Here is a 26,571-nt window from a genome sequence, read left to right as displayed (position 1 = left end):
TAACCATATATTGACAGTGGCTCGCATTACGTTAGCGGCCAAATGGAAATCAATTGAATCCCCCTCTGTTCAAGAAGTCCATAGAAGACTTATTTCGAATATGGCTTTTGAAAACATGATTGCTTATACTCAAAACAAGACGCATAAGTTTCTAGCTATTTGGGCACCCTACGAGATGTTGGCAATGCCACAAAATTCCTAACTACTTTTACAATTGACTAGGTGGCAACTGCTGAGATACAAGTAGTATAGATTCTTGATTTTTAGTTTACTCCCGATGCTGTCTTAAGATGTGGAATTTGCTCAGGTACCTGAACTACTCAGCAATGTACGGTATAATTTTTTGCTACTCAATATAGTGATTATTTCATGCAAGGTAGAACTTTCTTTTTTCTTTTTGTTTTTTCTTATGTTTTCTGTTTATATGTTAATGTTTTGACATGTATGAGAATATCCAGAACGATCTCTGCTTGTAATACAGAATTGCGGCAATGTCTACTTATAATGTATTGTCTACCACCTACCTCTGTAATGTATACATGTGATATCACAAGCATGGAATGTTTTATTTTTCTTTTCTTTTCTGGAGAATTTTATTCTTAATAAAAATTTTAAGTTACAAAAAAAAAGAAAGGAGAGTACCTGAAACATTCTAAAAGGCTCCCGACAGCCATTTGTATTAAGAGTGCTTATACTTAGAGCCATTATTGTGTGTTAGTAAATGCTTTAGCCCTCACAGAGGCCTGGTGAGACAAACACTTTTTGTGGAACTTAACACTACGGAGATATTCTGCCGTTCCATAGTTTTTGGCCTCTTTTATGACCTTGATGTATTGTCTCACAGAACTGATCACCAAAGTCAAATCATGCCATTTCTCTAGAGCCATATGTAGCTTCTTCTCCAATTTAACACCAAGGGTGCTCTCAAGAAACATCTTGAGTTCCTCAGCTGGGATGATTGGGGTAGAAGGATTTGTCACAACTGTGTCAACCTCCTCTTCGATGTCCACCTCATCCATGAACTCTTCTTGGCTAAGGGATTGATAATTCCCCCTCTCCACTGGAGCTTTGATAATATCTACACAAGAAGTTGCAGGAGAAGGATCAGAAGCACCTGCTATCTGGAGACCCTGCAACGGCTCAGATAATACTTGGATTTTGCTTGGAACACCACTGGACGTGTTTGGCTCAGGGGTAGCAGATGGAATTGGCTCCTTAACAACAGGAGCTTTAGAGGCTCGATGGGCAACCTCTGCCCTTTCCACTGCCTCCTGTGCCTCCTGAATGGCAATAACATTGGGATCAGTGGAAGAGAATGGAGGAGAGATCTTAACATGCACAGTAGACCTTACAGAGTCTGTCTGGCTATCCTCCATATTTACAACTCTAGCCTCATTATCCTCCCTCGCAGCATTGTCTGCAGGATCCTGTATGGGGGTTGTCCCAATGTTCTCCATTTCTTGGAGTGAAATACCCTGAGGCACTAAACACTGAGGCTGGTTGTAGTTCCCAAAGCTCAGCACCTCAGGAACACTTACGGCCCACTCTGCAGGGGTTTCATTAGCTGTCCCTTTATACTCCAGGGGAAGCTCCCCTGTTGGAGACAGATGCAGCACCCCTGACTCTGTCGGGAGACCCATAATCCCCTGTTCAAATTTCTCCAGACCATTTATCTCCTCTTCCCCAACTGAGTCTATAGGTGCATGGTCTGGCACCAGTTGATTGCATCCAATAGTTGGACCAGACAATATCACCACATGAAGAGCAGATGTTTTGCTGCCCTTTTTGCCCTTGGATGGGGGTGCTCCATCATTGACCACTGAAACCCATTCCTCAGGTATCAGCCTGTTGGATTTAAATTTCCTCTTCTTTTTCTTGTCATTTGAAGAGGAAATGCTACTCTCTGCTTCCACCATGACAGGTGTTACAACCACCGGCACCCCCACACCCTTAGGATTGCTCATAACAGGGTTAAGTTGGTTTTTGGCAAAAACAACTGCAGCACTGGGAGATGCATTGACATTCCTCCCCCCTTCTCTTTTGCCAAAATTGAAATGTAGGCTGCATCCTTAGATAACTTGAGTGAAGAAGGAGGAGGTTTGGAGGTTTCAGAGGTGGGTTGTGTAACAACCACCTTAAGGTTCTTTACTGAAGGGGATTTCTCCTTTGAGGAGCCTGCAGCAATAGCTGTAGCAGGGTATGATGTTGCATTATAGGTACTGGGGGCAGGAACAGGGACTGTGGTCTTAATATGCCCTTTGGGGCAACTCTGGTGAGTGTGTCCCAGGTTCTTGCAAAGGAAGCACCTCACTTCTTCTGTGCAGTAAAAATTTTTATACAGCACCCCCTCAAATGGAACACCAAAGGATCCCTCAATAGTATCTTGACCCCGAGGCTAAAGTAATTGCACCTGCCTTTTAAAAGAGAGGATATGTCTCAATCTGCTCTCCTTGCAACCCAAGGGAAGTTTAGAAATAGTTGACTTTATTTCACCGAGGGCTTGCAGGTGGGGTAGCAATAAATGGTCTTGCAGGAAGGGGGGCACATTAGATAAGACTATCTTTATGCCTAATCCTTCTAGGGGTTCTACAGGGATATAACCACCCCCTACTGTGATGCCTCTCTGCACTAGAGTATGCACTGCAGTTAGTGTACGGGCAAATATTATGGCTTTCCCATACATTTTACTTGCTGCCACTATTACAGAGGGGCCCACCACTTCAGATTTTATGTAAGCCTCTATGCCATGAGCTCCTGTCATTAGACATCTAACCCCATGCTTCCTTGTAAGCTGCTCTTCCCCAGCAGTGACTTGGCTTGGGTTGTTGCCAGTAGCCACTGCCTGTGCAAAACTTTTAGCACGGGTCACATTGGCTGCAGCAGCAGAAACAGAAGCAGTGGAGCTTTTTGACAAAGGCTGTGACTGGTGCTTTTTAGCATAGCTACAGCCAGGTTTTTCAGCTCCTTTTCCTTTAGGAGCCTGAGGTATTTTTTTATCATTTTGTTTTTTATTCCCTCCCATTATTTTACAAAACAATCCACAAAAAAGTAAGCTTAATTCTATTAATCAACAAAAGTAAATGCAGCAATGAGAAGCTTTAGCAGGGAGAGGGTTAATGCGAGCAGGTGCCTGGGAGTTGCACTGCTACTAGAAAATGTTTTATTTTCTTAAATCCTTCTCCCTTTAGCTTTCTCTCCTTACAAAACAAGGATAAAAATAAAAGCACACACACAATCTGTGCAAATAGTGATAAATTTCAGCTGAAACTAAATACAAAAAACAAGTGAAACTGACACCCAGGTGTGGGGGAGGGGTAGGGGATCTGTCAGTGAGTTTGTAGCCCACAGGAAGTGAAGGGAACTGGGCTAGCAATCACTCACCTTCTGGGTCAAAATAAAAATCGATTTTAAATAAAGTAAACCAACTCAAAAATCCCCAAAATTCACACACCAAGTAGCTAACACCTTCACACACCAAATGAGAACAAAAAATCCTGCCTTAGACAGGGATTTCTCTGCTTAATTTGAAATCAAACAGAGAGCTTTCTTTTTTGTGGTTCTGCAGTATTTGGAATTTCCGAACTGATAACTCATATGGGGTGTCTTCGTTTTGGGGCCCCGATACGCCACATACTTAAGTGTACCTATGCATATTGGGCATCAAACTGTTCAGCGAACCCTGGGCTTTCATATTTAGTGTGTTTTTTCTTGGTATATAATGATATGTGGGAGATACGATGCTTCAGAGTTGCAATATTGAGATGATTTTCGTAATGTCATAAAAATTGCCAAATGTAGGAACGCTTTACGGCTTGGTACTTTGGAGTAGAAAGACATGCATACCCATATTAGATTCATCAGAATGTGTACTTTCCAAAAATATATGGTTTTCTTGGGTGAACATACATTTTTTTACTTTTGCCCCTTGAGAATTGCTGTAAATGTGCTGATTTTGCAGTATTTGGAATATTATTCAAATTACAGGTGAGTGATTGCTCACCAAAATGAATTACACCTCAAAGGAGATGTTGATGATGAATATAATAGATCTGTCACTTAAATTAAAGTGCACTTAAATATGAAGTGTGAGAGTTGTCTTAACAAAAACCAAATCTGGGGATACTGAGCAAAGCAACCCATCTATTGCCCACTGGTCAGCAAATTCACTCAACCGGCCAGTAAACACTGCCTGGGTGTACTCTGCTCGGATGCGGGAACGCACCAGCACCCGGAACAAAGCCTCTACCGGTAGAGGATTCCCACCCTCCAAACATTGCATTCTAGACTTATGAATGGCTAGTTTGGCTAAAGCTAGGAGCAAGTTGAAGAGAAGGTCTTTCTCTCGATTGTCCCGGGATACTGGGCGCCCAAAAATAAAAACGTGAGGGGGAAAAATGTAACCAGAACTGTAGATGAAGTTTCCTCAAAAGAGCCAAAAGAGGTTGCAGTCTGGCACACGAAAAATAAGCATGAAACACAGACTCCCTTTTGCCACAGAATGGGCAAGCAGCTGTGGAGTCTGTAAAATGGACCAGGTACTCTCCTGTGCTCAAAGCACCATGGAGCACTCTCCAACTCAAGTCTCCAGTGGGTCTGGGCACCAGGCTGGAATAAAGGGCTCGCCACTGGGGTTTCTCACCCTCATTAAACACCAGCCTCCATATGGTATCATAGCGGGAGACAAGAGCAAGAAAGTGTACAGTGTGGAGCATGAGGGAGTACAATAGCTTTCTTGTCATGTCATAAAAGCACGTCGAGCTAAAATTCTCCAACTGGCTCAAGTTGGGAGAAGGAGGTGTGTCAGGGGATTGACGGGTCTTGGGTGCTATTTTTATGGCTGGAGGTGGAGAGTTCCAAGGTGGATGTGGTTCTCCACCACGTAAAACCCCATCAATAAATGTGTGAGATTCAGGAGAGAGGTTATTCTTGATCTCCTGGAGCAGACGATGAGGAACTCTAGTGGTAAGGTACCCCATGCGTGGCATAACTGCCCGAGCTTCCACCCAATCTGACCTCTCGAAATCCAGGAAATCCCCAACTCTGGTTAGCTGAGCCCTGCAAAGGCGGTGGCGGATGCTGGTGGACTCCAACATTCTAGTCTTTAAAGATGGATTGTAAAGTAGGGGCTCAGTTAGAATGTCCTCCCCCTGAATGCCTCCTTGCCTTTGCACAGTTACCATGCTCCAGGTCTTTAGAGTCTCTTGGTAGTAAGCCGGCAATGGTGAGAGGCTTCTTAAGAATCCTTCAGGTTCGATGGCAAACAATTGCCGGTCATACCCCATGTTGCGTACCTGATGATAAAAGCTGGATGCTAGGGTACACCACTGTGGAGAAGGATCTGCATACAAGTATCTCTGTATCTGTTGGAGACGGAAAGTATGTACTTGAGAGCATATGCATACAACTCCCTGACCTCCCTCTCTCAAAGGTAGGCTTGAAACACCTGCAGAGACCCAGTGCTTTCCCATCCAGAGAAAGTCCAGCAATCTTCTCTGGATTTTAGCAATGAATTCTTGGGTTGGGCTAAGACATGTCAGCCTATACCAGAGTTGAGAGGCCACCAGCTGGTTAATCACCAAAGCCCGCCCCCTCATAGAAAGCATTTTAGCAAGACCCTTCCACTTTCCCAGGCGGGTAAGAACATTCTCCTCAAGTTCAATGAAATTCTGTGGAACAGGACGCTCTTCAGCTGACAGATAGACACCTAAATATTTGATGACTTTAGTCTCCCACGAGATGTCACGAAAAGCAGAAGGCAAAGAATCTACATGTAAAGGACCTTCCAGAAGGCCTGAGCTCTTGGTCCAGTTGATCCGAGCTGATGAGGCAGCAGCGTAAACCTCTTGGCATTCTTGTGCTCGCTCAAGATCAACTAGGTCCTGGGCCACAAGGATGACATCGTCAGCATATGCTGAAAGAACTACCCTCATGTCAGGTTCCCTGAGCACCAGTCCTGTAAGCCTCTTCCTTAGTAGACACAGGAAGGGCTCAATGGACAGTGCATACAGCTGTCCCGACAAAGGACATCCTTGTCGAACTCCTCGTTTGAAGGCCAGAGGTGCAGTCAGAGACCAGTTGATTTTAACTAGACACTCTGCAGAGGTGTACAGTGTTTTCAGATAGCTCACAAACTGTGGGCCAAAGCTATAGGCTTGCAGAGTGCCTAAAAGATATTGGTGATCTACTCTGTCAAATGCCTTCTCTTGATCCAGGGAGAGAAAAGCGAGAGATAGACCAGCCTTCCGGGCAAAATGTAGTAAATCCCGAACCAGAAAGACATTGTCAAAAATTGTCCGGCCGGGGACTGTATAGGACTGGTCAGGATGAACCACCTCTGCCAGCACAGACTTGAGCCTGAGTGATATAGCTTTGGCTACAATTTTATAGTCTGTGCTGAGCAATGAGACCGGTCACCAATTCTTAATAAGGCGGAGATCCCCCTTCTTAGGTAGCAGTGATAACACTGCTCGACGACACGAAAGTGGCATCTCACCGGTCTTGAGGGCCTCATTTAGAACCCTATGGAAATCATGTCCCAGAGTATCCTAGAAGAACTGGAAGAACTCTACAGTCAATCCATCTAGCCCTGGAGATTTATTATGGGGCATTAAGTGGAGTGCTTGAGAGAGTTCATTCAGAGTTATTGGTTTTTCCAACCTCTCTCTTCTCCCCTCACTGACCACTGGAAGCCCATTCCATAGCTCCCTGCAGGCATCTGGAGAGATGGGATCAGGAGAAAAAAGGTTCTGATAGAAGGACCGGGCTCTGTCCCGGATAGCCTCCGGATCTTCAATGGGGGTGCCATCCTCCGCAAGAAGGCATGTTATTTGTTTTCGATTCCCCTTCTTCTTCTCCAGAGCATAGAAGAATCGTGAGCCACGATCCATATCACAGAGTAACTGCATGCAGCTTCGCACATAAGCACCACAAGCCTGTCGCTGTTCCATGTTACGCAGAGTCTCTTTCTTTTCTACATATTCATACTGCATGGCTTGGTCTTCAGACCCTGACAGCCTTTGCTCAAGATCAAGCACCTCCCTATTCAGAGCCTCAATCTCTGCGTTTTTCTGTCTGCTCAAACATTTTGTATATTCTTGACACAAGAGCTTTAGGTGAACCTTGCCTACATTCCACCATTGATTCAGTGTGGCAAAGTGCCAATAGGCTGCTTTGGGCAGAGATGGTGCAACTGCCACTATCAAAGAAGCACAATTATGGTCCGAGAAAGGTGCCAAGCTAATATTACTGGACCGAACTCGTGACATAATATGGCTTGATATAATAAAGCCTATCAATCCGGGACTGAGACACACGGCCATCCCTCACCCTAACATAGGTGAAAGCATTGGTTTCTGGATGTTGTTCTCTCCAGATGTCTACCAAGGAGAAACGGGCAATGAGTTCCCGCAAAGCTGACTCAGATGAATGCCTTTTCTGGGGAACATTTCGGTCCCTAGCCTCAAGGGTGTAATTGAAATCACCCCCTATAATCACGGCTTCATCTGAGTCAATTGTCTCCATATAGGCTGATAAACTTTCAAAAAAATTCTCTCTCTCTGGTCCAGTAGTTGGGGCATACAAGTTTATCAGATTGTATGTTCCACTAGACTCCCTGACCCGGAGATGTAACAAACGGCCTGGGATGACAGAATTAATACTCAGTACCTCTGGCTGGAAGGATTCTGAGAACAAGGTCACCACCCCACATGACGTCCATGTGAGGTGATTAAAAAAGACTCTGCCCTTCCATTCCAGATGCCAGGTCGCTTCAAGCTCCTGAGTGATATGGGTCTCTTGAAGGAAACTCACAGAGTACCCTCCTTGGCGTAGAAAGGAGAGTACTTGAAACATTCTAAAAGGCTCCCGACAGCCATTTGTATTAAGAGTGCTTATACTTAGAGCCATTATTGTGTGTTAGTAAATGCTTTAGCCCTCACAGAGGCCTGGTGAGGCAAACACTTTTTGTGGAACTTAACACTACGGAGATATTCTGCCGTTCCATAGTTTTTGGCCTCTTTTATGACCTTGATGTATTGTCTCACAGAACTGATCACCAAAGTCAAATCATGCCACTTCTCTAGAGCCATATGTAGCTTCTTCTCCAATTTAACACCAAGGGTGCTCTCAAGAAACATCTTGAGTTCCTCAGCTGGGATGATTGGGGTAGAAGGATTTGTCACAACTGTGTCAACCTCCTCTTCGATGTCCCCCTCATCCATGAACTCTTCTTGGCTAAGGGATTGATAATTCCCCCTCTCCACTGGAGCTTTGATAATATCTACACAAGAAGTTTCAGGAGAAGGATCAGAAGTAGGGATGTAGCGAACGTCGGAAAAAAAGTTCGCGAACATATTCGCGAACTTGCGCAAAAACGCGAGCGGTTCGCGAACGGTTCGCGAACCCCATAGACTTCAATGGGAAGGCGAACTTTAACATCTAGAAAAGACATTTCTGGCCAGAAAAATGATTTTAAAGTTGTTTAAAGGGTGCAACGACCTGGACAGTGGCATGCCAGAGGGGGATCAAGGGCAAAAATGTATCTGAAAAATCTGCCTGTGTGTGCTTGGAAGAGATAGTGTAGGGGGAGAGCTGTTAGTGATTTCAGGGACAGATGATAGTAAGTTTGCTGGCTAGTAATCTGCTTGATACTGCTCTGTATTGGAGGGACAGAAGTCTGCAGGGATTTGAGGGACATTTTAGCTTAGGTAGCTTTGCTGGCTAGTAATCTACTGTTCTCTTTAAACAACTGCCATACGTTGACCTTGTAGGCATTGTTTGGTGTTTTTTCTGGAGACGGTAATATTATGGATATTTAGACAGAATGTGAACAAGGTCACACAGCTCGATGGCGGGTTGAAGAAAACAGTGTGCAAATAATGCCTACAAGGCCAACGTATACACTACTACAGCGGTGGATACGGATTACGTAAAATATATTATGGCTGCTTGAAAAAAGTGACTCCGGTGTTTTTTCTGGAGACGGTAATATTATGGATATTTAGACAGAATGTGAACAAGGTCACACAGCTCGATGGCGGGTTGAAGAAAACAGTGTGCAAATAATGCCTACAGGGCAAATAATGCCTAAAAGGTCAACTTATACACTACTACAGCGGTAGTAAAATAAAAAAAAGTAAAATAAAAAAAAATGAATATTAAAAAAAAAAAATTAAAGTTGGTGCTGCTGAACTACTAGGAGCAGCAGATTAGCACACCAGTCCCACTCCCCAACACTGCTAGACTAATAGCACTGGGCTCTTATAGTAGTAGTAGTAGTAGTAGTAGTAAAACAACAAAAAAATAAATAAAAGCAGTCCTTACAAGGACTACTGTTATTGCAGCAGTCAGCAGATGAGATCAGAAGCAGGACAGCTGCCCACTGCAGCTACATACAGAGCACTGCAGTAGAAGGTAGATTACTAGCCAGCAAAGCTACCTAAGCTTAAATGTCCCTCAAACCCCTGCAGACTTCTGTCCCTCCAATAACAGAGCAGTATCAAAACGATTACTAGCCAGCAAACTTTCAACTGTCCCTGAAATCACTAACAGGCAGCAGCTCTCTCCCTACACTATCTCTTCAGCACACACAGGCAGAGTGAAAAAACGCTGCAGGGCTTCGGTTTTTATAGGGAAGGGGAGTGGTCCAGGGGAGAGCTTCCTGATTGGCTGCCATGTACCTGCTGGTCTGGGGTGAGAGGGCAAAAAAAAGCGCCAACAATGGCGAACCCAAAATGGCGAACGTCGCGCGACGTTCGCGAACTTCCGGCGAGCGCGAACACCCGATGTTCGCGCGAACAAGTTCGCCGGCGAACAGTTCGCGACATCTCTAATCAGAAGCACCTGCTATCTGGAGACCCTGCAACGGCTCAGATAATACTTGGATTTTGCTTGGAACACCACTGGAGGTGTTTGGCTCAGGGGTAGCAGATGGAATTGGCTCTTAACAACAGGATCTTTAGAGGCTCGATGGGCAACCTCTGCCCTTTCCACTGCCTCCTGTGCCTCCTGAATGGCAATAACATTGGGATCAGTGGAAGAGAATGGAGGAGAGATCTTAACATGCACAGTAGACCTTACAGAGTCTGTCTGGCTATCCTCCATATTTACAACTCTAGCCTCATTATCCTCCCTCGCAGCATTGTCTGCAGGATCCTGTATGGGGGTTGTCCCAATGTTCTCCATTTCTTGGAGTGAAATACCCTGAGGCACTAAACACTGAGGCTGGTTGTAGTTCCCAAAGCTCAGCACCTCAGGAACACTTACGGCCCACTCTGCAGGGGTTTCATTAGCTGTCCCTTTATACTCCAGGGGAAGCTCCCCTGTTGGAGACAGATGCAGCACCCCTGACTCTGTGGGGAGACCCATAATCCCCTGTTCAAATTTCTCCAGACCATTTATCTCCTCTTCCCCAACTGAGTCTATAGGTGCATGGTCTGGCACCAGTTGATTGCATCCAACAGTTGGACTAGACAATATCACCACATGAGGAGCAGATGTTTTGCTGCCCTTTTTGCCCTTGGATGGGGGTGCTCCATCATTGACCACTGAAACCCATTCCTCAGGTATCAGCCTGTTGGATTTAAATTTCCTCTTCTTTTTCTTATGATTTGAAGAGAAAAAGCTACTCTCTGCTTCCACCATGACAGGTGTTACAACCACCGGCACCCCCACACCCTTAGGATTGCTCATAACAGGGTTAAGTTGGTTTTTGGCAAAAACAACTGCAGCACTGGGGGATGCATTGACATTCCTCCCCCCCTTCTCTTTTGCTGAATTTGAAATGTAGGCTGCATCCTTAGATAACTTGAGTGAAGAAGGAGGAGGTTTGGAGGTTTCAGAGGTGGGTTGTGTAACAACCACCTTAAGGTTCTTTACTGAAGGGGATTTCTCCTTTGAGGAGCCTGCAGCAATAGCTGTAGCAGGGTATGATGTTGCATTATAGGTACTGGGGGCAGGAACAGGGACTGTGGTCTCAATATGCCCTTTGGGGCAACTCTGGCGAGTGTGTCCCAGTTCTTGCAAAGGAAGCACCTCACTTCTTCTGTGCAGTAAAAAATTTTATACAGCACCCCCTCAAATAGAACACCAAAGGACCCCTCAATAGTATCTTGACCCCAAGGCAAAAGTAATTGCACCTGCCTTTTAAAAGAGAGGATATGTCTCAATCTGCTCTCCTTGCAACCCAAGGGAAGTTTAGAAATAGTTGACTTTATTTCACCGAGGGCTTGCAGGTGGGGTAGCAATAAATGGTCTTGCAGGAAGGGGGGCACATTAGATAGGACTATCTTTATGCCTAATCCTTCTAGGGGTTCTACAGGGATATAACTACCCCCTACTGTGATGCCTCTCTGCACTAGAGTATGCACTGCAGTTAGTGTACGGGCAAATATTATGGCTTTCCCATACATTTTACTTGCTGCCACTATTACAGAGGGGCCCACCATTTCAGCTGCAGCTTTTATGTAAGCCTCTATGCCATGAGCTCCTGTCATTAGACATCTAACCCCATGCTTCCTTGTAAGCTGCTCTACCCCAGCAGTGACTTGGCTTGGGTTGTTGCCAGTAGCCACTGCCTGTGCAAAACTTTTAGCAGTGGTCACATTGGCTGCAGCAGCAGCAGAAAAAGAAGCAGTGGAGCTTTTAGACAAAGGCTGTGACTGGTGTTTTTTAGCATAGCTACAACCAGGTTTTTCAGCTCCTTTTCCTTTAGGAGCCTGAGGTATTTTTTTATCATTTTGTTTTTTATTCCCTCCCATTATTTTACAAAACAATCCACAAAAAAGTAAGATTAATTCTATTAATCAGCAAAAGTAAATGCAACAATGAGAAGCTTTAGCAGGGAGAGGGTTAATGAGAGCAGGTGCCTGGGAGTTGCACTGCTACTAGAAAATGTTTTATTTTCTTAAATCCTTCTCCCTTTAGCTTTCTCTCCTTACAAAACAAGGATAAAAATAAAAGCACACACACAATCTATGCAAATAGTGATAAATTTCAGCTGAAACTAAATACAAAAAACAAGTGAAACTGACACCCAGGTGTGGGGGAGGGGTAGGGGATCTGTCAGTGAGTTTGTAGCCCACAGGAAGTGAAGGGAACTGGGCTAGCAATCACTCACCTTCTGGGTCAAAATAAAAATCGATTTTAAATAAAGTAAATCAACTCAAAACTTCCCAAAATTCACAGACCAAGTAGTGTGACGAATAAAAGGACTTCCCCCAGCTCTGGCGCCCATTCTTTTTCTTCCTGTCATGCAATACCCCCACAATGTACCAGCAGAGCCGCTCTCCTCTGTTTGAAGCTCCTCTGGCCGAGATACAGGTTCTCATGTGAGCCGCAGGAGAAGCCGGCGGGCTTATGGCCATCCGTTGCCTGCAGCGCTGTAAGTCGCAATGCCGATCTTCAGACGACGCATGCGCAATAAGACAATGATGCGCCCTATGACCTCACGCCCTACCCGGAAGCACTACTGCGCATGTGCGCACTTCCTGGTAAGATTTAAAGGGACGGGAGGCCTGGTATAGACAAACATTTCAACCATTTTATGCTGTTTTTTGTCTGGCGTCTTACTGCTGTTAAAAAGAAGCAGAGTGCTTGAAGTAGTGCATTGCTGGTCCCAGGTGTAAGTAGTTACCTGTGGATATGGATTAAATCACGCTGGGAGCTCAGGTTTGGTAAAATGACTAACCTGTGGTGTGCATATCTCTTGCAGGCTGTCTGTAATGAGTCACAGGCATTCACACTCAGGCTCAAGGGGGTAAGCATTATCTAAGGAGAGAGCTTCTGGGACAGACTTTTCAAAATGTAAGTAACTTTACTCCTTTTTATTTATAGGAGCCCATCACAGGAAAATCAGCCAGAAAGATGTAAAAGTTCCAGACGGGAGTGTATAGCATGTGGTGAACCAGCCATGCTGGATAAAAGGCTGTGCAAAAAATGCCTAATGGAGGCTAGCAATCCTCCCATGGAACAACTGAATAGCATGATGGACTGGATGCAATCCACCTTCAAGCAATCCATGGCTACTATGGTAGATGAAGTCACGGGTAAAGTAATGCATAATCTGAGTAAACAAGGATGCATACCTGCTGCCAGTGCAGGGACGACAGCCGGATCATCTAGAACAGTACAAGAAAGAGACTCTATTTCCTCTGAAGGGGAAATATCAGAAACAGATACAGATGAAGCAGAGGAATCAGCTTTCAATATTGATTTTATTGAGCCTCTAATAAGACACATGAGAATCACACTAGACTTAGATGAAGAAGAACAGCTACCCAAACAAGATAAAATGTTCAGAACTAGAGAAAAGAAAACACAGGTGTTTCCGGTCCATGATGTGATTGCTAGCATGATAAATGCCGAATGGGAAACCCCTGACAGAAAAATGGGGGAATCTAAGAGGTTTAACAGAATGTTTCCTTTTTCAGAAAAAGATGTGAAATCATGGAATGCTGTTCCCAAAGTAGATGCGGCAATCACCAGAGTGGCTAGACGAACAACATTGCCAGTTGATGAGGGTGTTTCCCTCAAAGATGCCATGGAAAGAAGGCAAGATGCCATTCTAAAGAAGCTGTACCTTGCAGGAGGAAAGGCTTGCAAAACAACGGTAGCAACCACATCACTCACCAGAGCCAACAGCATTTGGATATCTGAGGTTGAGAAAGCGGTTAAAGAAGGAGCAGAAAAAAGATAAAATTCTCTGCTCCCTGCCATTTAAAGGAGAATTCCTTTTTGGGGAACGTTTAGATCAAATAATCTCCAAGGCGTCAGCGGGAAAATCAGCTTTTTTGCCGCAAGATCGCAAGGATAGAAGGAATTTCAGAAATCAGAAACCATCATTCCGGGATACCAAACAATACAAACCAGGAAAGCCCTTTGTCCATCAGCCCTGGAGATCCAGGTTTCGTAACCAAGACAAAAGAGATCAGAAACCTGAGAAGAAAACAGCATGAAGGTGCGCGAGCCCCTCTGGCCCAAGTAGGTGGCAGATTAAGGGCGTTTGGGACAGTGTGGGCTCAACATATACAAGATTCCTGGGTCATCAATACGATTGTGGAAGGTTATGCATTGGAACTGATGAATATACCCCAAAGAAAATTTGTGTCATCAGACAGACAGAGATCAGACCAAGACAGAGGATGTCTCCAATCTGTCATCATGGATCTCTTGGACAAGGGGGTCATAGAGGAAGTTCCAAAAAGAAGTCATTTTTCAGGAATATATTCCCATTTATTCCTCAGACAGAAACACAACGGTTTGATTCGAGTAATACTCAACTTGAAAAGTCTCAATCAAAATCTCCATGTAAGAACATTCAAAATGGAATCCATCAGAACAATTACAATGCATATCTGCCATGGAGATTGGATGGCAAAGATCGACCTGATGGACGCCTACCTTCATATTTCCATATGGGAACCACACAGGAAATTTCTGCGTTTCTTCATTTTGGGGAAACATTTTCAATACAAGACAGTCCCTTTCGGGTTGGCGACAGGTCCCAGGGTATTCACAAAGATCTTGGCATCTCTTTTAGCACACCTTCGTATGAAAGGAATTCAGATCTTTGCTTATCTAGACGATCTGTTCATAAAAGCTTCTTCATGCCAGTTGCTGACCGAGCACTTAAGGATTGTGGTAACCACTCTACAGAGTTGGGGCTGGTTAATAAATTGGGAAAAGTCACTTCTGACCCCAACTCAAGAAATATTGTTCTTAGGAACAACAATCAACACACAGGAAGGCCATCTGAGACTCCCCCTAGAAAAAATACCAGATATTCAATATCAAGTACAGCAGATTTGCGCAAAACACAAAGTTTCAGTGAAATTCTGCCAGCAAGTCTTCGGGAAACTGAGCTCTACAATAGACTCGGTCAAATGGGGAAGGATTCATACGAGAACACTACAGATGGAATTCCTAACACAATGGAGCAAGGGCCATCCAGAGTCGAACCAGACCATTTCTTTATCAGAGAAAACTATACTATCCCTAGCTTGGTGGTTAGAAAAAGAGAACTTGAAAAAACCAATATCTTTCATGCCAAAGATCATGGAGACAGTCACAACGGATGCCAGCAGAATAGGCTGGGGAGCACATTGCAGGACACAAACGTGCCAAGGAATTTGGTCCAAGGAAGACAGCAGAAAGAGCTCCAACTGGAGAGAATTGAAAGCAGTCCTACTAAGCCTGATAAGATTCCACGAAATAGTCAGAGGAAAAGAAGTCCAGATAAAGTCAGACAATCTTACCGTGGTCAATTAAATAAACAAGTAAGGGGGCACCAAATCAAAAACCTTATTGACCACGACCATAGCTATTTTTTCATGGGCGGAAGAGAACCTAATAGGTCTGTCGGCCTGTTGCATACCGGGAGTCCAGAACTGCCTAGCAGATCAGCTCAGCAGGAAATTCCCGACAGTGGGAGAATGGGAACTCAGTCAAGAAATTTTCAATCTGATCAACAACAAGTGGGGTCCCTTCTCCATAGACCTGATGGCAACATCTCAGAACAAGAAGATCGCAACATTTTGTTCTTGGGGAAAGAACAGTCAAACGATATTTTGGGATGCCTTTTCCTTCCCATGGAAATTTCGAATGGCTTACATCTTTCCACCTCTAGCTGTGATTCCGAAAGTCCTCAAGAAAATCAGGACAGACAAGGCAAATGTGGTCATTGTGACACCTTGGTGGCCCAGAAGAGCTTGGTTTCCGACACTGATGGAGCTCAAACAGGAAGAGCCATTCCACCTTCCAATAGTTCCAACTATTCTCCACCAGGGAATGGTGTTACATCCGAACCCAGGCCGTTGGGCCTTAGCAGCCTGGAAACTGAAAGGCTAAAGCTTAATCGGTTGGGATTATCAGACTCCACAGTATCTAACATATTAGCTTCAAAGAAAAAATCGACACACATAAAGTACGCCAGAACTTGGGAGGTCTTTATTGATTGGTGCAAAGCAAGAGGTCATGACCCTCTCAGAATATCTGAAGTCACCATCATAGAATTTCTACAAGCAGGCGTAGAACGCAATTTAAGTATTTCTACGCTTAAAGGACAGGTGACGGCGATTTCAGCACACACTGACTTTCACTGGGCTTCGGGTATCCTATTGAAAAGATTTTTTCAGGGATTGAAAAAACTTTGCCCTATCATCAGATCAGAAGTTCCACCTTGGGACCTATCGTTGGTCTTAAAAGCGTTAATGGAACACCCTTTTGAACCATTAGAGGAAGCATCTTTAAAAAATCTGTGCCTCAAAACAGTATTCTTGTTAGCCATCACATCTGCCAGAAGGGTAGGAGAATTGCAGGCATTATCAATTAAACCGTCTAAGCTATCCTTCTTTCCAGACAAGGTGGTACTCAGAACGGAAGATAGATTCATACCCAAAGTACCATCTAGATTTCATCAGCAACAGGAACTGATCTTACCTGCATTCTATCCGGAACCACAAAATCAACAAGAAGAAAAGCTTCACTCCTTGGATGTAGTCAGATGCTTACGGATTTACCTTAAGAAAGTGGCAACTTTCAGAAAAACAGATTACCTTTTGGTGACCATTGGAAGTAATAATTCAGGAAACAGAGCTGCTAAAAGCACGATTGCAAGATGGTTGAAGCAGTGCATCGTAACAGCATATTCATTACAGTCAGCACCTGAACCAGCACCTGAAGCACACTCCATCAGAGGGATGGCAGCTTCCTGGGCACTCAGAGCCCAGGTATCAGCAGAAGAAATCTGCAGAGCGGCCACTTGGTCATCTTTTTGCACTTTTTCCAAACATTACAAATTTGATACATATTCTAAGGATCTAGCCTGTTTTGGGCATTCAATTTTGGAGGCGGCTACTGCTGAATAAATGTATAATTGCAGTACTTGGTCTATGTTTGTTTTGTCCCTCCCTAAATGCTTAGCTTGTTAAGTCCCTTTGTGTGCCCACTGCCATGTGAAAGGAACAGGAAAACTGAAAATCATATCATACTTACCGAGATTTTCATTTCCTGGACTGGAACATGGCAGTGGGCAGGGGCTTCCCTCCCAGGGGTATTGTAATCAGTCAGAAAGAATGGGCGCCAGAGCTGGGGGAAGTCCTTTTATTCGTCACTTCCTGTGCCTTTCTCACGGCAGGAGGGATTAACCCTTTGTGTGCCCACTGCCATGTTCCAGTCCAGGAAATGAAAATCTCGGTAAGTATGATATGATTTTCAGTTTTTTGTGGCTTCTGCAGTATTTGGAATTCCCGAACTGATAACTCATATGGGGTGTCTTCGTTTTGGGGCCCCGATACGCCACATACTTAAGTGTACCTATGCATATTGGGCATCAAACTGTTCAGCGAACCCTGGGCTTTCATATTTAGTGTGTTTTATCTTGGTATATAATGATATGTGGGAGATACGATGCTTCAGAGTTGCAATATTGAGATGATTTTCGTAATGTCATAAAAATTGCCAAATGTAGGAACGCTTTACGGCTTGGTACTTTGGAGTAGAAAGACATGCATACCCATATTAGATTCTTCAGAATGTGTACTTTCCAAAAATATATGGTTTTCTTGGGTGAACATACATTTTTTTACTTTTGCCCCTTGAGAATTGCTGTAAATGTGCTGATTTTGCAGTATTTGGAATTCCAGAACTGATAACTCATATGGGGTGTCTTCGTTTTGGGCCCCGATACGCCACATACTTAGGCGTACCTATGCATATTGAGCATCAAACTGTTCAGCGGACCCTGGGCTTTCATATTTAGGGTGTTTTATCTTGGTATATAATGATATGTGGGAGATACGATGCTGTAGACTGGACACTTTGAGGTAATTTTTCAAAAATGTAACACATTTTTATAAAAACTGCTAACTTTAGGAAAGAATTGCAACTTGGTAGTTTGGAGTACAAAGATATATTTACCCATTTTGAACTCGTTAGAATTTGTTCTTTCCATTAAGGTGTAGTTTTTTTAGGGTAAACCTACTGTTAGTGGAATGTTTGGTCTTGAAATCAGATGTATGCAGTTTTGTAGAGCAGTGCTTTGGAAATTTGGTAGTTTACTGCTTCGAAGTTTTTGATCTATAGAAGTAAGAAATCTCCATAAAACTATATATATTTGGTATTGGTGCGTTCAGGAGACACAGAACTTTCCAAATCTGCCATGTTCTCATGCATAAAATAAATTATGCTTCTGATATATGTGTTTTTATCATGTGAAACTGTTTTTTTTTTTTTTTTATACATTTAGAAGCCCATATCTTTTTTACTGGAGTGGAATGACAACAAAATACTAGCATATTTTGAAAGCTTATGTTGTCCTGAGAAAAACAATACCTTGTTTTCGTGGGTAAACTAAAAGACCCCCCCAGGCAAGTCCCCTAAAATGAAAGAGCAAAAAATGTTCAAAAACGGTCTGCCAATAGAAGTTTCAACTTGGCCAAATTGGCTGGCAGTGAAAGGGTTAAAGGAACGGTCAGACAGATAAGATGTAAACCATGAAAGAGCAGTGTCCCGAATGCCAGCTGAGTGTAGAATGTCAAGGATAACAAAGAATAACAAAGAATCATACAATGGTGTAGTATTTTCCAACTTAGTTGCATTAGTTAGTAAGCATTGCACTTACCATAGACGTCCACACAATATGCTTATCTAAGAGGGGAATGATGTATTCCAAATGTCCCTTAGCTCATTGTCTTTAGATCTCTGCTTCCTGCAGACTCACATCCGTCACCTGGTATCTGATGATGCCAACTGCTCTTACCTTGCAAAGTGTGCCCCAAACTTCAAGAAAAATGTCTTTCCTGGCAATAGTCCATGGACTTTTCTGCTGATTTCTTTTTTTTTTTAACAAAGCCTTATTTAAATAAAGTACAGTGACATGGTTGATATGCAGTTTTTTGCAGCATTTTCATAAAACACAGTCAGTGTTTATTTTGACGGTAACAGTTTACATCAACATATTACAGCTTCATTCCATGCTTGTACTGTTATTCTTTTTATGCATTCACATTATTGCCTTGTACCAAGCTCTACTTATAGTGGTGAAGGTTTGGTAGGAGCAGGTAATTACTATCCCTCCCTATTTCTGGGAATCGTTAGGGTTGATGCCTTAGTTTTCAGTTATGACCATCATGTATGTCTATCCACGGGGACCATATTTTTTCAAATTTCGCAGGGCATCCCCTTCTTGTATAGATAAGTTTGTACAATGGTACTGCATGTATGATCTGAGTTTCCCAGAAACTTATATTTTGGGCTGTTTGTGCCTTCCATTTCATGGTAATGGATTTACGGGCATAAGCAAACATTATGGAAATTAATGCTTTCTCCGCTACTGTTGGTGCAAGTCAGTTATTGATTCAGTAGCATTCCAAGGGGTTCTACTATAATTGGAATGTCCATCATATCAGAAATATATTTTGCTACTGCCCCCCAAAACCTTTGTATCTTAGTAGATGACCATACCATGTGAATGAAATTTGCTGGGGAGAGGTGACATTGGGGGCATTCATCCACCTGGGTTGGGGACACTTTAGCCAGCATGTTGGGGTAAGATATGCTCTGTGTAGGAATTTATATTGTACCATTTTGTTTCTGGGTGCTACTATATGGTGAAAGATTGAATCAAGGACCTCCTATATCCAACTCTGGTATGTCATTTCACCATTTTTCAAATAATTTACCCAGTGGTGATTTCCCCGCAGTTATTAGGCTGGCATAGAAGCATGACAAGCTTTTAGTATGTGTTCCAGCGTGGGCTCTTCTGTTTGGGTGGGCAAGGTTGCCACTGTCACCCCTTTAAATTGGGATTGTGTGGCATGTCGGAGCTGGATATACCTAAAGAACATTTTGTTAGGTAAATCATATTTATTTTTTAGGGTTTGAAAATCCATTAGTTTACCTTCTGCCGTTCTATCTTGGATCTACTTTATTCTATAACTGGCCAGGCTTGAGGGACTAGTATAGTTTGCATGTGTGGTAGTTTGGGGTTACACCAGACTGGACCAGTGATCTGCTGGTTTGGGAAGGAGACCATGAGCTATGTTCTATGCCCACACTACTTCTCTCATAGGTGGCATTGCATTTGTTGTATATTTACAGCCTCTATAAAGGAGGTTTTTGAGTTCCTCATATGACCCTATAGCTTGAGCCTCTCGTGTGGCAGGGTAGTCTAGAGATTGGGTCATCCACCACTTTGCTATAGCCAGCCTCGCTGCCAGGTCGTACAGAAAAAGGTTTGGCGTTGCCAGCCCCCCTGCTTGTGTTGGGAGCTGGAGTTTTGCCATGGCTATTTTTGGCGTAGAGGGGTGCCAATATAACTGCGTGAGGAGACTCCTAATTTTCTTAAAGAAGCTATTTGGTATCTTTACAGGAGATTGCCTGAATATGTAGGTAAATTTGGGAAGCATTACCCTTTTGAATAGAATGATGCGCCCTATCAGGGATAATGGTAGGCGGGTCCATGTTTTAATTTTCTGTTCCAATCCCTGTGCTAAGAGCATTAAATTTAGTTCTACAAATTTACTTGGGTCATTATGGATGTTGTTACCCAAATATTTAAATTTGTATGTCCAGTTTAAGCCTTCTGGTAGTGTCGGTAGAGGAGCTGGCAGGGGGTCTATTGGGAACAGTGCAGATTTACTCCAGTTGACCTTTAGGCCAGAGTATGTGCACATTTATAATATCCAGTGCTGCCCCAAGGTCTCGGTCTGGATTAGCTAAATATAGTAGCGTATTGTCTGCAAACATGGATATTTTTTTCAGTTATCCCTCCCATCTTGAGCCTTTCTATCCTAGGTGATTGTCGTATCATGCAGACCAGAAGTTCCATGGCCACAGCGAAGAGTAAGGGAAAGGGAGGGCACCCCTGCCTAGTCCCCCTGTGTAGCCTAAATGGATGTGAGGAGTTATGGTTTGTGCGAATAGAGGCTTCTGGAGCTCTATACAGCATTTTTACCCATTTCATGAATTTGTCAGGGAAACCCATACACTTCATTGCTGCCCACAAGTAGGACTACTCCACTGAGTCAAACGCCTTCTCATTGTCTATTGTAGCAATAACTCTAGTATTAGTAATTGGGATTGTTGTGGGTCACCATGAGATTCGTATACAGCCTTCTGATATATATGTCTGTGGTTCTCATAGGAATAATAGGAATAAACCCCTGATCTATATCAATTATTTGCGTGTTAACTGTATATAACTGTATTGAGACACCTGGCTAGAACCTTTGCTAGTATTTTGGCATCGCAGTTCATTAAAGATATTGGTCTATACTCTATAGGATGAATCGGGTTGGGGTAACACTTTTTTTCTTTCTGCTGTAAGGTCACGCGCCTATTGGCTGAGCTATGATTATCAGTTGTGCGGGAAATTCAAAGAAGAAGCACAGCAAGGAGGCGCGCAATCAGAAGATTTGCAATTCATTTTTATTATTAAGTGTGGTTGTTGTTATTTAGCTTTTTATTCAGCAGCACAAGTTTGCAGTTTCAGCAAACTGCTTGCTAGGGTCCACGCATAGATTTGAATAAGAGACTGGAATAGAAATAATAGAGGGCCTGAATAGAAAGATGAGGAGTAAAATGTCGAAGTGACAATACGTTGGTAGCCTTACAGAGCATTTGTTTTTAGATGGTGTCAGTGACCCCCATCTGAAAGCTGAAAAGAGACAGAAGAATGATGTAAATAATTTTAAAATAAAGACCAATGGAAAAGATGCTTAGAATTGGCCCTTGTACAACATACTATAAGTTAACTTAAAGGTGAACCCCTTTAAATGCTGATTTACTGTAAGGGATAGTACATGCATTCATTATCTTACATCTGGGTATACTGAATGAATAAAAACACCAGTTACCTTTAAAAAAAAACTATGGATCTCCTTAAAAAAATTATCCATAAAACCCTTATCCCCAAACAGATGCCTTAATCATTAAGGCGTTTCTGGAAGGCTGTCTCCATACACTCCATTATAATCAAATAATCCACATTTAAAAAAAATGATTTCCATTTTATGTGTCATAATAAAACAGTACCTTGTACTTGATCCAAACTGAAATATAATTAATCGGTATTAGAAGCTAAACCAGTCTATGGGGTTTATATAATGTTGACAGGATTTTCTAGACTTCAGGTATGAAGATCCAAATTACGGAAAGATCTGTTATCAGGAAAACCCCAAGTCCCGAGCATTCTGTATAACAGGTTCCATACCTGTATATCTGTCCATGTATAGAACTGTGTGTTGTTTCTAACTTTTGTAAATAGAAAAGCTCATATGTTGCACATTAAAGGGGACCTATTGCCATATTAATTTCAAAATCAAGCAAAATAAACTGTTCTTTCACTATATCTTTTACTATATCTATAAATCTTATTTTTTTAGTCTTGGCATTCACAATCACAGCAGGCAGGCAAATTTTGTGGACACTGTTATTAACACTGGATACTGTTATGAACTAATGCTTAATTAAAGAAGTGGGCAGCCACAGCCATTTAGCAGTGAAGATATGTGCCTCTGAAGATACCCCAGTATCTCATTTCCCAAGATGGTGATCCCCCTGTGATAAGTTTTAAATTCTGGATCATTGTTGCTATTGAGAAGCTGAAGTTTTAGGCTGGTGCCATAAATTGTGTACAAAATTTAATTTGTAGCCATATTATTTTTAGGGTTTAGTTCTCCTTTAAGGCAAGCTTTGCATCATGCCAAAATTTTGTTTATGCGCCACACTGGGGCCCAAGCCCATGCACTGGCTACAGAATTAGATGGTTAGGAGGGAAGGGGAATATGGGTAATGCAGTGACATTGAGGAAGCGCATAATAGAAAGTAAAATGCATAGACAAGGGTCAGGCAATATATGATTGACAGCTGAGTTTTTTTTTTACCAGGTATGGATCTTTTAATAAGAAAAAAAACTGTCATGTTTAATTTAAGATGAACTTATTATATAGCTTTATATGTCTGGGTGACAAGTCCCTATAACTTACCCCTCCTTACTGTATATCATGTACCATGTGAAGTACAGCAAGCAGAGATAAAATAATCATTCTACTGTATGATCTCTATCCTCCGTTTTCTATTTATGTGTTAAACATGCTAATTAAGTACTTTTTTTGGCCACATGATCAATGGCAGGATCAGGCAAAAAAAAATGTCATAGAGCAGATGGGGATGGTATCAACAGAAAAAAAACTGGTTTTGATTTTAAAACAAATTTCATTCATTAAAGCTGCATCATGTTATTTTAATAAAGGCATATGTTTTATACCATTTTATATTGTAGAAATGGTTCTTATTAAATCATTGTTTTTAAATCATATTTTGTTAGGTTTTTTTATTGTAACCTTGTCTGTAACTTGTGGTACTTTTCATTTTTGTTGTGTCTTTTTTGCAGAAATGCCTACCATGCAGTCTCTACATCATCTCTGAATGTTCCAAAAAACCTCAGTGATATGAAGATTCATTCTGGAACTTCTGCTCTCTCAGGCTCAGATGCGGTCATCATACATCCTGGTGCCATGCTTTCTATGCTCGATCTCCTGACTTCAGTTGATTCAGATTCTCAACCTGAAGTATGTATGGGTAACATGAATTTGTTTCATCCGTTAGATACTCTCCTACTTTTTTTTTATGCTTGATCCAACTTGGATATAGCTTAGAGAAACAAGACTAGTCATGGTTTCCCCCTTTCTCATGCTCCCACATTTAGATTGCATGTTCTGTTGGCCAGACACTCTGTAATCATGAACAGATTTAGTAACTGATCACTGTACAAATGGCAAACAATCCAAACTGCCTAACTATTTCTAACTGAATTTATTGAAGATAATGTCAGTCTTAATATCTTACTGTAAAGTTAATTCTTGTGACAATACTAAGTTTAGAAGTTTGTTATGGAGATTCAGTAAACCAGGAGCCAGAACCACCACTGGTAAAGCAAGCACTTGTTCTCAGCTCAAACAATTGAATGCATTAAAGTTAAAGTTCTTTCATGATCTTATTCAAAATAGATTGTCTAACATGAATATTTATCCACATTCAACCATACAGGAGAACTAAAGGTAAGCAAATAATTAGTCTACACATGCCACAACTTATATTTTGGGCTCAGAACCAGTCCAAGGCCACCACAGCCTTAAATCTGTTAATATCTGTGGTTCCCTATATGGCCTCAATTGCCCTCTGCTTCGTTTCTAATGATTAACAGCACATTGGGTTGGGCTTCTGTCCGTTACCTGAGCTAAAGACTGGATAGATAGATAGATGATAGATAGATAGATAGATACGGTATAAATTGATAGACACGGTTGATTGATATAGTACAGATTGATATAGATATGGTATAGATTGATATAGATATGTTATAGATTGATATAGATATGGTATAGAGATAGATAATATATATATATATATTCCGAAAGATGCCAGCACTGACGATAAAAGAAATAAATATGCCTGGGTGCGCGATCAGTACATAAGTTATACAAAACAAAAAGAGAGATCAGCACTCGCAGGTCTTAGAAAAATAAAAAATTATTTATTATAGAGCTATGGACTGACGTTTCGGCTCCACCAGAGCCTTTCTCAAAGTAGCATAACAAACAGTGAAAGTTGTTTAAATACACTTACTGGCAGGAACAACACAGCAATGATCACATGTGTGCATATTAAATGACTCATTAAATCAACACACTGATGTTGCAGTCTATAATACTTAAAGAGTTAAAATTTTAAATGTACCCATGTCAAACCTAAGCAAAAAATACTATATGTATCCAAGTTACAGGTAAGAGCAAGTATGAATAAAAACAAGAACAATATGTAATATTATTATCACTAATCATTGGTAACTTTGTATCCTTTTTGTAAACACTTGTATATAAGGCTTTCTTGTAATTGATTGGACACTTTGAGAAAGGCCTCGGTGGAGGCCGAAACGTCAGTCTCGTATGTAACAGTAAAATTTTTTACATTTTTACTTAAGACCTGAGAGTGCGGATCTTCCTTGCTGAATATGTATTGATATCTTTGATACTGCACCCAGGCACCTTGGACTACTTTTCGAGAGTGCTGGCTACCTCGTGGATTATATATATATATATATATATATATATATATATATATATATATATATATATATCTATATAAAATCAAAATAATTAGTAATAATGATTCACATAATGTAACAGCATAGGATCCAGAACAGTTTGTATTGGAAATAATAAATAAGCAGCACTGATGAATCAGCTTCTATGACCTATTCACATATTTAGCTACGGCCCAGTAATGGCCCTACGCGTTTCGACCACAAAAGTGGTCTTCATCAGGGGCAAAATCCATAAAGTATTAGAAAAGGATAAAAAGGCAGAACGAATGCATACCTTAAACAAGTTTAAATACCTTTGTAAAGCCTCCATCATCCCCCTACGCATGCAAAGTGGTGTGTGACGTCACATCCGCTCTGAAGCAGAAGCGTGTGTTACAAAAAAGTGCATTACGATCCACATGGAACGCAAATGCGTTTCAGCGTCGCCTATTATAGACGTCACTTCCGCCGACTGTTAGAAAGATCTGGGGAAGTTCCTGCTGCTTCACATATGGAGCGCACTTGCGTTCCAGCGTCACTAACATCAAGTAGACAGTGGTAATTGCTGGACAGTCAACAGCTTCCAACTCATATTACATATAATTTACAAAATAATTACCATAAGCTTGCAAGGAACTTCCTCATCTCTTCTAATTAGCATTCCAAAATAAAAATAAAAGAGAAAAAAATACAGATAAAAAATATACAAAAATACACAAGTAACAAAACATTTTTCTACAATATACAATAGGGAAAGTGGAGGACAAAACAAAATTTGAACATAATCCAAAATGTGCTGAGTGTCAAATGGAATGAGGTCCTTGTCATCATATTAACCTCACATTATCATCAAACCTATGATGAAAAATCATCATTATTTCAATTTTGTGGCAAAAATAGTTATAGTAACATAAAGCAATCATACCTACCTAGGACTCACGAAACAGTTAATCCCCAATATTCTCAAATAATCACCATATCGGAATGGCGTATTAAGAAGCTGAGCAACCATTGGAAAATGCAAGAATTATCTGTTCTGTAGAAAGCAAGACAAATTTAAAGAATCATTAAGGCCATGAGGTGTAATTGTATTCAAACGATAAATCCACTCTGCTTCTTTCCTCAATAAAAGTGTATTTCTATCCACTCCTCCAACTGAATTAACAATTTGTTCAATCCCCATAATTCTCAATGATGAGACATTATGGCGATTGTCTCTACAATGTTGTACCAAAGGTGTTGTATCTTTGCCAATTTTTATCACACTTTTATGTTTAATGAACCTATCTTTCAACTTTTGGATGGTCTTACCAATGTAATACAATCCGCAAGGGCAGATCATCAAATACACCACATGCGTTGATTGACAGGTAATCCTTTGTTTAATCCCAAACCTCTGTAAAGTACGTGGGTGTGTAAAGGAATTCCCCTGGATCATACTGTTGCATATAGAACAAACATAGCAACGGTAGTTGCCTGGTTGTGGTTTT

The 26,571-nt window shown here is 41.9% G+C and overlaps 1 protein-coding gene across 7 annotated transcripts in view; it reads left to right on the top strand.

Moving 5' to 3' along the window:
• LOC108704099 (WD repeat and FYVE domain-containing protein 3) overlaps nt 1–26,571 on the top strand; it is a 453,243-nt gene that overhangs the window by 195,373 nt on the left and 231,299 nt on the right. For all 7 annotated transcript variants that reach the window (XM_041579765.1, XM_041579766.1, XM_041579762.1 and 4 more), the window contains one exon: nt 23,390–23,567. In XM_041579765.1, the coding sequence (XP_041435699.1) occupies nt 23,390–23,567 (178 nt within the window). The remainder of the gene's footprint in view (nt 1–23,389; nt 23,568–26,571) is intronic.

The sequence above is a fragment of the Xenopus laevis genome, chromosome 1S (assembly GCF_017654675.1).
Source record: "Xenopus laevis strain J_2021 chromosome 1S, Xenopus_laevis_v10.1, whole genome shotgun sequence".
In the NCBI taxonomy this organism is placed as follows: Eukaryota; Metazoa; Chordata; class Amphibia; order Anura; family Pipidae; genus Xenopus; species Xenopus laevis.
This window is presented reverse-complemented; position numbering and strand designations above follow the sequence as displayed.